The sequence below is a fragment of the Triturus cristatus genome, chromosome 4_2, assembly GCF_964204655.1.
Source record: "Triturus cristatus chromosome 4_2, aTriCri1.1, whole genome shotgun sequence".
NCBI classification, from domain to species: Eukaryota; Metazoa; Chordata; class Amphibia; order Caudata; family Salamandridae; genus Triturus; species Triturus cristatus.
In genome coordinates this window covers 147,499,742-147,513,459 of record NC_140586.1, presented here as the reverse complement: position 1 = coordinate 147,513,459, position 13,718 = coordinate 147,499,742, and the positions used below count along the sequence as shown (strand labels likewise).

At 45.3% G+C, this 13,718-nt stretch overlaps 1 protein-coding gene across 1 annotated transcript in view; it reads right to left on the bottom strand.

Annotated features, from left to right (window-relative positions):
* The window catches only part of LOC146833202 (keratin, type II cytoskeletal 80-like), a 69,348-nt gene extending 62,100 nt beyond the window's left edge, over positions 1 to 7,248 (bottom strand). The window contains exon 1 of the mRNA XM_085600862.1: positions 6,760 to 7,248. Within this exon, the coding sequence (XP_085456988.1) occupies positions 6,760 to 7,113 (354 nt within the window). The 5' untranslated portion in view covers positions 7,114 to 7,248. The remainder of the gene's footprint in view (positions 1 to 6,759) is intronic.
* Between the last annotated feature and the right edge of the window lie 6,470 nt (positions 7,249 to 13,718).

The following is a 13,718-nucleotide window of genomic DNA, read 5'->3' as shown; positions in this document are numbered from 1 at the left end:
AAGAGTGCTTTAACCACATTTTGAATGATAATCATGATCCATCAGGCAGTGGATTGCTTTCTTTCTGGCGCACAAATCCTCCAGCTTTTGTGCTTGAGGGTCAGAGCCATATCAGATTGCCAGGATAACCACTGAATATGCAAATAGTTTTTACTTAGGTACACTGGGGCAGATTTATGAGCCCCTTGCGCCACTTTTGCGTCACTTTTCCAATGTTAAAAGTGACGCAAAAGTGGCGCAAGGGGCTCATAAATCTGCCCCACTGTGTGTAAGTATATCTCATACCTCTCGGTCACAAAACCTGAAGACTGGGAAAGGATACAACCATAGTGGACCAACGTTGGACTCTCATGGTGTAATCTGACACAGAAACAGAGAAGCTGATGGAATGTGAAGCTTCTATCCAGTACTAGTCTGTCTAATACCTATACTCTCCTTGCTCAAAAATACTATGGGCCTGATTCACAAAGGTAAACTTTCACCTATGTGTAAGTTTATGACTGTTTGCTATTCACAAAGGTATTTTACTAACAATATCTTTACGACTGCGGAGTCTAGGATGGTCCTATCTTTATATGTGTGGAGACTCTGCAGTTGTAAAAATACTACTAGTAAAATACCGTTGTGACTAGCAAACAATCGAAAAAAGTCAACAAAAGGGTAAGTTTACCTTTGTGAATCAGGCTCTGCATCGCTGATTACTAGTGATCTGGAACAGTTTTAGCTATCTATTGCTCCCGATAAATTCTGACACAGTAGGGTTCATATTTTATGGGATGCAATAACTAGCAATTATTACAAGTTTTGTCTTATAAATGGGGCATAGCATGTGGATTTTAGTATTTACTGCACCAAAATCTGCATGTCCTAGTAATTACTGGGCCTTTTTCCCTTGTCAACATATAGTAGGTTTAACCTATTGAAATGTAAGGGCTGTGGGCTTTATTGCACCTGGTAATTACAGTGTGATAAAAGTTGCACAGCTCATAATTTGGACCACCGTGCAAAAAGGGGTTTGCACAATGGTTAGAATGGTCAACCCCATTTTGTTGAGATCAGTGTCTATGTGGACTTCAGCATTACCCATAGTATCGATCCACTGTTGCTGGCAGTTATGTCGTAGTTATCATTATTTTAGACTGGAGCTAATAAGAAAGTGATAAAAACAGACACAATGGGGCATTTGAGGTGCATTGTAGGAAATGGCAGAAAGGTAAGAACTGATGCAGTAGTTGTAAGGATGCTTTCTGTGTTCTTCTTAGATGGTGTTACCTTTTGGGAAATAGCGGGAGTAAGTTATGTTATGATGTTATAATGTGTTGGTTTATCATGTATTTATTTATTTAGCGTATGTCTCTAATAACGCTTCAGAGAAAACTTGTAACCAGCATGTAAAACCTACAACTGTAGTTAAAGACATTTCCTAACCCTGATTTAACTTGTTTTACCACATAGGAAAAGCGGGAGATTGTTACAAACTGAGAAACGTGGTCACGAAAATGTGGCAATTTTTGTTTTAGGCACACACAGTTTTAACTGTTAAGCAGACCATGTGGCCTACCTTGGAGTAGGCCACCTATCTTATCAATCCAAAATACAGGGGTGTTGTCATGAAGTTCCTAGACAATGATGGTCATAGCACTTGAAGATGATTCTGCTCTGAGCTGAAAGCCAATGTATGGTTCTAAGCCCAGCGATGATGGGGTCCCTCCTCTGCAGGCCCAGATTTTAGCTTGCTGCTTCATTGTGTACCAGCTAGAGGAGGCCTAATATTTATATGTGGGCAGCATGGTAAATGGCACTGTCATAGTCCAACAGTAAATTGGACTTTTCTATAGAAAATCTCAAAGTAAATGAATAACCTCTTCATATAGATACCTCAGTTCATGCGTTATGAGGTGTTTTGGAATTCTGCGCAAACGTGCCAAACATGAGGTTATTCCCCCATGCATGTAGAGACCATCTAGCAAGGAGTGTCAGAGCCATAGAAGTCCATTTACTTCTTTTAGGTGATTACCCATCTGTACCTTCAACCGAGGCATTAGACAGCAACCAGAATTTATTTTTGTAGCAATGTCGATCGATTGACATCAGGTGGAATTGTGTGGCTCGACCTGTGGATAAGTAAGATGCCAAAGGAAATCACCAAGCAGGTCCATAAATGTTGTCTGTGGAGCAGAGGATATCAGTCCTGTCCTGAAGTACTTGGGAACAAAGTCCAAATAACAACCAGGACGCAATCGAAAAGCTCTTCTCCTGAGAAAATAAATGCCTCTGTATCATAAGAAACATACAAAACATCCACTATCTTCCACCTTTTGCCATCAAAATAATGGAAGAAAACATGACGGAGGGTTCAGAGATTACCCTGAAATATCTTCTGAATCAATTCCCATGCTTGAAAAGCTGCAAACTTATGTCAGCTTTCCTTGTGTTTCAGTTGAACTAATTCAGAGCTTTCTTAGACAATATGGGCAAGTTTCAATATTTGAAGACTGGGACATTAGTGCTACTGCTCCTGGAGCAGAGTAATTTTGGCTCCACCTTCATTATTATTGATTAGGCCACATATACATATATTAAGGGCCTTATGTACTCATGTGGTGTGGTATGACGAATGAAGTGAAGCGCACTTAAAGCAATATGGAAAGTGCATTTACCATGTAACCTCAACATTTATATGAGTGTACATTAATGATTCTTATACAGTAACAACAAATTGCAGTTCTCATGTATATTTACACATGTGTATTTTAATGATATTGATGAATCTTTATATATTCATGTTATTGTTTAAAGATATTTTGCATTTATTATATAATGCAACATGTATCAATCAGAATTGCATTTTACATTTATAACGTAACGGCCTATGTATCTGTATTCATGTGGTTACAATGTGTACTGAATCTTAGCTTTTGCTAACTTGAACAAAGCCCATAAGCATTTGGATTTCGCAATGTTTAACTTTCAACGTGAATGTTTTCTTTGGGTGCAGTGTTTTTATTTCCTCTGCAGGTGCCTGGTGCGCGATCTATTGAATAAAGAAAGGCACATTGTGTGAAGAAGATAGGAAGGCTTGAGGGGAGTCGAGCGTAATAAAAATTAATGAGCAGAAGGAAGGACTACTGTCTGTGGATGGAATCCAAGGTCGCTTCGAATATGTGGATCAAAGAAGAAGAATTAAGAGTTTGCCTGCCAAGGAGCATCATTTGAAGGTGGTCACTAATTGGACCTTTGATACTGTTCTACAAGGGTCCTTGTGGTTATAACTAGGGAATGCTCTTTAGCTTTGTTCTGATTCTTTTCAGACTAGAGGAGGTAAACACCTCTATGCTCTATTCTCATTGCGCAGCTTCATGCCAAGCAATACTCTTGCTTTAAGGAAATTCTATAGAAGATCTTATATGCGGATACCTTTCTACTTTATTGGATCTAATCTGGGTTTCATTGAATACTCTTTAGAGTAGGTTAGTTGGAGAAAATTAGAATTTTTCAAGCATTACAGGTAAGAGAACTGAAACTTTCAATCCCACTAACATACTATTTTTCTTACACTTTGCACAATTGCTACTTAAGTCCTCATCTGTCACTCATTATTGAGGATAAACTTTGTTTGCTGATTTGGCTTTCGTTTGATAATCTTGTACTGCTTTACTATGTTATTCAGACTGATTTATATTACTTTGGCTTTGAATTTGCAATCAATCCATACTTAATACTACTAAATGACTCTGAGCTTAACCGTGTGACTAAATGGGTTGCACCATAATTGTGAATTGAAACAAAACCTAACTCTTTTATTCCTCAAGCACCCTAAGAAGATCAGTCACGGGGGTAAGACAGAGGGTCCAACTCTTCTGCATTAGCACTCCTGTGGTGCCAGCTGCTCGTGCTACCCTTGCAGTAGTGTCAGTGGTATTGGCTTTGGTTTCAACCAACCATTTTCTTACTCTTGGCCTGGCACTATCGCCAACTTCAGTGGAAAAATCAAAAAAGCCAACTTTACCCCACTCTTTGCCTATGGCACCAGTCCCAGCATTGGTCCCGACATCAGAATCAGAGCTCGGAGTTCCAGCTTCAATCATGTCACGGACCCCTGAAACAGATATTATACTTAAGGGGGCAAGAAAACGTATTGATAGCTATTTATTTGATAAGAGTAGCCAGATATTAAGACGGTCATAAGACCAGGAGATTTTTCATGGTTATATGAAATCTCTGTATTTAACTCAGAGACTCTTTCAACTGTAGGCATGAAGATGATGGGGGATGCCCAGAACCTCCTCCTATCTAACAGTTTCAATGCAGGATATTTCCTGGATCTGCAAAATGGAAGCAGCTTCAATAGCTTTTGAGATGCACCTTCAGGACAGTAGTGGGTGTGGTGGACACAGCGAGGTCAAATTTACTATTATAACTCCAGTCCTAGAGTATTAGAGGATAGTGCAACTTTCCCCAAAGAAGTCAAGGAGGCTTATTTACCATTCTAACTCTAGTCCTAGCATATTTTGGTGAAAGTTAATATTCACCAAGCTTAAAAAAAAAACAGGTTAAAAAGTGGTAATTTTGCATTAACCGAAGTGCTTCCCTAAGAGTGCCACTGAAGGCAAAATAATAGTAATACCATGTCATCGCACCCGGAAATCCTTACACTTACGACACAGCTGTCCAAGTTCCAATGGCTACGGCTCTTACGGCAGAGTGGCGGGCAGGGGAAGGGTGTGAGGTGGGGAGACGGGCGGACAACAAAATTAAGGAAAAAAAGAACGTATCTTCCCCTTGACGATCGCCGCACTTCTCCTTTCTGCAGAGGCTACCGGACTTCCCTACGGCCAATCCCAGCACTCTCTCATGCATACGAGAAGCGATGGGATTGGCCTGAGCAGGCTTGTTTTCCACTCCAAAGGGGACTGGGAGCCTACACCTGCTATTCTCTCCACCCGGTAGTGCAGCAATGTAGCTCGGGTCGGGGAGATGTCAGTGCGCATAACGGTTTGGCCATCCTGGTCAACAGGCCAGACCGTCATGCGCAGTGAGTGCAGTGCCACCATGCCACCACTCCTCCTGTGATTGCCTGCCCCCCCCCCCCGCGATGACCCCGCCAACACGACGCAACAGGAAAGAAGAGATAATAAACACTTATTATATTTTTATTTTTCACATTTTGAGGCATCTGGCAGGGGATGCGATGCTCCTCTGCCCTATCGGAGGAGTTGCCACTGCCAAGTTCACCCAGCAGTGCTGCATTGCCTTTGATCCGCTTCTAACCTGTGCCAATTACTGAAGGAGATCCTTCCTCTGTGAAGGCCTTAGCATGGGATCAATCCCTGAAAATATCAACAGTTGTCTACCAGGAAAGCTTAGGGTCAGGGTGCCCTAAAGAACCACCAACTTAGGGAGAATAGGGCAACGGGGGAGTCTTACTGGAAGGTGCACGCGTCTTCTGATGTCAGTATTAGCAGCAGACGCAGGTGATGTCTCCTGTCTGCTGCTATAATCGCTGTCTGTGAAAGGCCTTTCTCATATTAGCTGTGGTTTACCGCAAACTGCTAGAATGACTGTCACTCAGAAACCCTCTACATCTCACAAACAGTCTAATATCGAGTGCTAGCATTACTGTTTGTACCAGGTCGTCACTATCTCAACTGCCATCTACCCTCCTCTGCTAGCAGGACTGTCTGAGAGGTCAGCTGCTGTCTCCCATCCATTGATAGCGCCATTACCTCTCAGAGGCCTTCTCTGGTTCAGCTGCAAACCTGAGAAACCTTTTACTGCACCCAACATGAACATAAAGTCTATCACAGGATGAGCTATGACAAACACTGTTGAAACATCTCTGTCAATGAATCTACCATCAAGGTAGCCTAGAAGGGAACGGAATGGAAGAAGGGCACTGTTCCCTTCATGGACCTGCACGGTGGACTCTCCTCAGGGTCTTTCCAGGGGAACGCTTCAGAAGGGTACAGTCTGTGATAATTCCCTGAATAGTCAACCTGCTTATGCATCTTTGCTCCTCCTGGTTGGGGAGTAAGAGGAAGAAAGAGAAAATATAATTGTAGTGACTATAGGACTTTTATTGGGAAATGCTGGCTGCGGAATGGGCAGCACGGAAAGCCAGGGACAGTGATGGGAGTAGAAAGGGATCAGGAAACCAGAGACAATGAGGGCGGAAGAGAGATGTATGACTAGTGGGGCGGGGGCAGAGACTTGGGAACAGGAAGTAAAACAGGGAGAGGGACACTGGAAGTGATGGGCAGAGTAAAGGAAGCCTGGAGAGCAGGACTGTGCGAATAGGAGCCAGGAAGGAAGTGAGGCCAAGGAACAGGGCAGTCAGTCAGTGAATAAAAGTAGAAGCTCACAAGACTCTCCAAAGTGGCATGCAATATGTTTAATGCACTACAGTGCAGAGGCTGCACCAAGAAAGTCACGTGACAGTCACGTGGTGCAGTAGCCGAGTGCCTAATCGCCCTTGTCAGCTGAAAGCTGAATTTAGGGCCATTTGGGTAGACTGATGGACAGTAAAGAATGGAGCCTATGTATCCCTCATACAATCTAGAAGTCTGTCTGATAGTGTCTCGTGAATGTTTCAGGGAATAGTTTCTTCTTCATATTACATATTGGGTTCGAAGAAGCATCTCTCCTTTCTCCCCCAGCGCCTCTCCATCACTAACTCATTGTTAACACTCCTTTCCCCTGCCTCCGACTCACCCAGCACAAACGAGCATGTCCCCTGGCCAACTACAGTCTCTTTCTCACCTTGTCTTTGAATGACGCACACTCGTCGTCCTGAGTCGTGTCGAGATTGGCTCCGTTCTCCTGGAACGTCACCCTTTCTGTGGATGACGTTCGCGGGGCGCTATCAGAGTCGCTGTCGGTCGACTGCGCGGAATGGCCGTCATTGGTCGTCACGTGGGTGGAAGAGGACGTAGCTGCGTAGTCATTGCTGCTAAAATCGGTGGCCCCGTCGACCATGGAGTGGTAGTCTCCGACGACCCCCCCACTGGAAGAGCCACTCACGACTGAGTGCTCCTTTACCTTCTGGATGACAGTCTCGCTGGTGGACGTACCTGTGCTCCGATGGAGCCAGAATGGCTGGAGACCGCTCGCCATGGCAACCTGTGCGGGATCTGGGGCAAAGTTTCAGGGAAGGACGAAAGCAGCTTACTGGGAGGATGAATGTTTTCCTTGGGAGAGAGTACAGATTACAATCACCCGCTCACAGCAGTGGTTCAGCGTAACATCCCTAACACCCTGGCACCAGTAATTACTTTGAGGGTGTGACTGTTATTGCAAACTTTCCAGACCGACCTGTTGTCTTTTTCTAATTTCTCAAGCACTTGTTTGAGTAGAGAAATATACACATTGAATTTCGAAGCAGATAATTATGAGACAAACAACACAGACACCTACACCTAAAAACAGGTAGTATAAAGGCATACACCGAACGATAAAACTTGTAGAGACAGAAAGCAGAGAAGCAGACCTGGTAAAACAATACAGGTACTGAACCAGATGCCTACAAAGACGGAGGCAAACAGTCGGAGAGCGACGGGCAGAGGAACGCACAAGGAAACACACAGACTTGCTGGCACTGCCACTTAAAGAGAAACGCACAGACATGGCACGGATTAACAAAAAGAAATGCTTAGGCGCGCTCACATGTAATCCAGTAAGGTAACATATAATAAAGAGCATTCGTTTTACAGAAAACGCACAGAAGCAAGCTTCAAATAAACATCCTGAAAGACACACACTGATCCACAGACAGGTATACCCTGCCACTGAACTCAGGCGATAACACAAACACTGTCACAGAAGGATAAACACCCAGACACATTGGGGCCGTCAGTGGTGGCTCCACCGCTAAGGCGGAGGAGCGTGGCCCAACTGCTTTTCAGCAGTGCAAAAAAGGAAAAACACCCAGACACATTGGGGCAGTCAGTGGTGGCTCCTCCGCTAAGGTGGAGGAGCGTGGCTCAACTGCTTTTCAGCAGTGCAAAAAAGGAAAAATAAAATTATAATAACGCAATATTGTTATCATTTTATTTTGCGATAGTGGCTCAGTTGTAGGTGTGGGACAGGGCGAGGCAGGCTGGGCTGTCAACAGCAGGGGAAGGAGCGGTGAGCACTCCCGAAGTGTGCATGGCGGTTTGGCCGGCCATCTTGGGCTGGCCAGACAACCATGCATGTTCTCCACCAGGTTGTATTGCACAGCCTGGGTGGAGAACATGCACAGGCCCCTACTCCCTGTCTAAGTGCCGAACCACAATGCTCAGACCAATTACGACGCTGCTGACAGCAGCATTGCGATTGGTTTAGGGGAGACTATTTGCTTCCTGCTTCGGGACTCGTCAGGAAGAGATGCAGCAACAGAGGAGGGACAGTGGCCGTGAAGAGGTAATTCTCGATTTTAATTTCACTTCCTCCTCTGCCCTGCCACCCCCAATCCGTGCCATCCGCCACTTCAGAGAAGGTGCTGATACTCACAGATAATTAAACACACACACACAAATCTGCACAGAAATGTATAGATAAACCTATACAATGAGGTACAGCAAAACAGAATCACGCAAGCTTTCAGATCGATACACACTGTTGCTGAAAATTCCAAATAAATGTACACAGCCGCAATGGCACGAACATTTACAGGCAAGAATACTTAATGTTTTTAGTCAGTAAGTCACCAAGGCCAAAGTAAAAAAAAAAACTACAACTGATCTCGCTACGGCAAGTTAATCTGAGTACTCAGGCAAGACCAGTAGGTCACACTGTTAACCATGCATGTTCTGAAATTTTACTGCTTCCTCATCTGTATAAGTGGCAACAATTGTGTCTTCTCTCACCTGGACAAAGCTAACATCCTCAATCTTTACCTACCTGCTGATATGCCTTTCAGTGCCCAGACCACTGCAGCCAGGCTGAAATCTACAAAGGAGCTCTCAGATACCATCAACCGAACGAGAATTCACCTTATTGGCTTCACATCAATGCACATGTGACCTTCAGAGCAGGGCAAAACGAACAAAAGCTTTATCTGGATTAATTCTCAGTGTCCCATTCTCTCTGCCTAAAGGCTCTATGGGACTATCCGGGTCACAGAGCAACCTATAGAGCTTTGTAGTGTCCACCCAAATATACATCCATTGCTCCATCCAACTATGCATACATATGTCCACAGATCAGTATGCAAGGAATCACATGCTCATCTTTCTGTTAAACCAAATGTTCCATTAAAATCACTCCCTGTGAGTTTGGGTTAACTAGTGTGCCTAGGATTCTGACAGAGACTTCTAGCTGCAGGTTCCTTACCGTAGAATTATCCCCAGGTGTCAGACGGGTAAGCAGTACCCCTGCATGCCAGTATGTGACATTGTCAGCATTGTTCGTGCTGAAAGTGACTTGTGCGCAGCCTATATAGGTGCCACCCCAGCGTACTGACGTCTGTTCTTTTCTTCCCATGCCAGTCAGCGGAGATCTGTAGAAGAGCTATCTCCAGTCACTTTATGACGGACCTTTTTGCAACCCTTTCGTCGAAGATTTTTGAGGCATTGTCTCCTGGTGTGGCAGGGATGTCCATAAAGCAGGCTTACTTAAGGCCTGTGATGCCTGTCACCAGAAAATGTTGGTGACAGACCCACACTTCGTCTGCCTCAAGGACATCCAGTGGGAGGCAGGATATGCTATCACCTGCATCACTGGAGGTCAATAACATCTGACCACTGGGTTTTACAGATTATCCGAAGGGGCCCTCCCCTCCATGACTACTCCTCTACTCATGCCACCCATGTGCGATAGGCAGATGAAGGACCATATCTCCTTACTCCACCAGGAAAGACAGTTCACTTGGCCAAGGGAGCCATAGAGAGGATGCTAGCATCAGTAGTAGGTTGTGGTTGCTATTACCGCTACTGTCTGGTGCCCAAGAAAGATGGAGGTCTTAATCCTGTCCTAGGCCTGCACCCTTTCAATTTCTTCCTGAAAAAGGAGAAATTCAAAATGCTCACGCTCGCTCAATTCCTGTCTGCCCTGGACCCGGGAGACTGGATGGTAGCATTGGACTTGCAGGCTGCATACTTCCATATCCCCATCCTGCCTGCCCACTGAAGATACCTGCAGTTCATGGTAGATAACAAGCACTTTCAGTTCACCATGCTCCCCTTTGGCCTTCCCAGTGCCCCTTGGCTGTTCACCAAGATGATGGCTGTGGTTTCAGCTCATCTGTGGCGATCAGGGTGGCAGTCTTCCGTTATCTCCACGACTGGCTGTTGAATACAGACTCACCCCAGGTGGTCGTCTCCCACCTCTAGACTACAGCAGACCACCTGCACTCACTGGGGCTTACTCTGAACATGCCAAAGTCACACCTGACCCCTTTTTAGATGCATCCTGTCTTCAGAGCTGTTCTGGACACAGTGTAGTTTCGGGCTTATCCTCCCAATCGACACATCTAGATATTCAGGCTATGATAGTGATGTTTTATCCTCTATCCTAGATTTCGGCTAGACTGACTCTGAGCCTCCTGGGCATCATGGCCTCCTGCATCCTGTGTGTGACCCACGCCCATGCTCTGCAGTGGGACCTGAAGTTCCATTGGGCGCAGCATCAGGGGAATATCTCTGACATGGTCCAGATCTGAGACGGCACTGCAAAAGATTTGCATTGGTGGTTAACAAACCGTGATTGGTTCAGCAGCAGACCCCTCTCCCTTCCCCAACCAGATCTGACAGTAGCGATAGATGCATCACTTCTGGGCTGGGGCGGCCATCTGGGAGAGGTGGAGGTCAGAAGTCTCTTGTCTCCAGAAGAATCTGGGCTGCACACTCCACATCAATCTTTTGGAACTTCAAGTGATCCGACTGGCATTGAAAGCCTTTCGACCCTCCATCAAGGGAAGGCCAATGCAGGTGCTCATGGACAAGACCACCACCATGTTGCACTCCAACAAACAGGGCAGTGTGGGTTTGTGGACACTTTGTCAAGTGGCCCGACATCTGTGAGTATGGCTGAAACGTAAGGGCATTTCCTTGGTGGTTCAATACTTAGCTGGGTCTCTGAACATCAGAGTTTACGAACTCAACTGAAGATGCCTAGCAGATCACAAATGGTATCTCCATTCAGAGCTGGTGTATGGTCTCTTTCAGCAGTGAGGAGAGCCATGGTTAGATCTGTTCGCCACCCATGAGAATTCGCAGTTCTGTGTGCTGTAGTTTCCAAGGCGGCTGTTGCTGGGAGACAATTTTTGTTTCAAGTGGAGCTCCAATCTCCTGTACGCCTTTTGGCCCATACCACTCCTACCCAGAGTTGTCAAGAACATCAGGAACAACCGGGCCCTAGTCGTCCGGGTGGCTCCTGACTGGGCTCAGAGAGTCTGGTATCCTGGGCTGTTGAGCATGGCCATCGGTCCTATGATCAGGCTGCCCCTTTTGAAGGATCTTCTCACATAGCAGAGGGATGGTTCTCCACCTGAACCTGCCAATGCTCCACTTTCATGCACAGATATTGAGCAGTAACAACTGGCAGCTTTCGGCCTTCACCCAAATTCTGTAATGTTATCTTGGCAGCTCAGCATCCCTCCACCAAGACTGTATATGCCGGCCATTGAAGCAAATTTGTGGCATGGTGTACAAGCAAACAGGTTAAGCCTTTATCTGCAACCCTTTCCAAAGTTATTTTGTTTATCCTTACCCTGGCCCAGCAGGGCTCTGCATTGTGCACATTGAAGGGTTATTTATCTGCTATCTCCCCCTTCCTGCGGCTGCCAGACCAGCCTTCTCTCTTCAAGTCCCCAATTGTAAATAGGTTCCCTAAATGTTTGCAACCGTTATTTCATCCAGCTCCCTTTGTTGTGCCTCAATGGGATACTAACTTTGTTGTTACCATTCTAATGTTTTCTCTCTTTCAGCCACTTTATACCTACCCTCTTAGGTTTCTCACCATCAGAACAGTCTTTCTGGTGGCAATTACATCTGCCCAGAGGGTAATTGAACTGCAGCCCCTGTCATCCCAGCTCCATATGTCTCTTTCTTTCCAAACAAACTTCTTGCTGAAGGTGGTCCCCATCACATTGATTGCTTTTTATGCTCCGCCTCTTACCTTTAAGGAAGAGGAGATACTCCACCGTCTGGACGCAAAAAGAGCTTTGTCGTCCTACCTTGACTGCTCAAAACCTTTTCGGGTGGACGATCAACTCTTCGTGGGAAATGTCGGAGACAAAAAAGGGAAGGCCTTACAGAAACGAACCATCTCCCAATGGATCATATTCTGCATTACGATCTGCTACGCATTGGCCAAGAAACAACCCCCAGAGGGTTTGCATGTTAATTCCGCCAGAGAAAAGGCTGCGACCACTGCTTTAGCACACAGAGCTCTGGTCCTGGACATCTGCCAGGCAGCAATGTGCACCTCACTGCATACATTCACCGAGAACTGCAGCCTGGACAGTTAGGTCCATCGGGATGGGCACATTGCTTGTTCAGTCCTGCAGGACTTCCTAGTCTAAATCAAGTTTGCAGACCCACCTCCGGAAAGGCAATGCTTGGGTGTCTATTCTAAGGTAAGGAATCTGAGGCTATAAGTCTCTATCAGACGGACAAGTTACTTACCTTCGGAAGCGCCTTATCTGGTAGAGACTCTAGTTGCAGAATCCTAACAGACCTACCCATCCCGCATACTCTGCAAACTGATTTATAGATACAGGGCTGCTCCATTTTCAGGGCCCTAGTTCCACAAACCAGTGATCAGTGTTCTTTGTGGTTCTACACTCCTGGTGTGGATAATCGCAAAAAGAAACTGACGTCAGCGTGATGGAGTGGCACTTATATAGGCACCACAAACATCATTTCCAGCATAGATGAGGCTGCCGACGCCACGCAGAGTGGAGCGACACCACCTATCTGTGTACAGGCGTACTGCTCACGAAAAAATGTCCAGATCCAGTCTGACGCCTAGGCATAATTCTAAGGGAAAGAATCTGCAGCTAGATAGAGTCTCTACTAGATAAGGCTGTTACAGAAGGAAAGTAACGTGTCTATTACTCATTGATCCTATTCAGGTCATTAAGTTTTACGCTTAGTGCATGTAATTTCGGCCTCCCACATTCTATGCTCCAAGAGCCACTGTGAGTCTCTAACTAATCAGATGTTGAGCAATCTTTTGCTACTCCGATGTTTAGGAAAGCAACTCTGCTATTTCTCTCTTCTCCCCCAGTTTAGATAGTTTGGGCCTAACCATTTCTACCAATAAACAAAGTGGTATTCTTAACAGGCACTGTAACATTAGGTTAAATATCTTACATATACTCAAAATCAATAGATTTCAGTAATTAATTCCAAACAAAAAAGAACTAGAATTCTAAATGTCACCAGTAAAACAAAAGCTGCCTCACGATGAGATGAGACTTGGACCCTCATGATGTGTTGGTCGAAGTTAGGTGTGGGAAAACTCGGTCAGTTGCTCTGATTCTGGTTGAAAACCCCGCATTTAAATCCAAATGCTATGAGTTATAGTTCCCGAATGAAGAATAACTTTACAGACTCAGAAATACCCTTGACAATCTATGATTTCCCCAAATCCATGTACTACTCTACTGACATTTACCATATGCATTATGCAGGTGGTAAATATTAGTGGGCGCTAATGTGTCTTGAGGGGTGGGGGCAGGGGACAAGAATTGGCCATGGGAGGCTGTGCTGCAGGGCATTGAATGGATGTAGGCC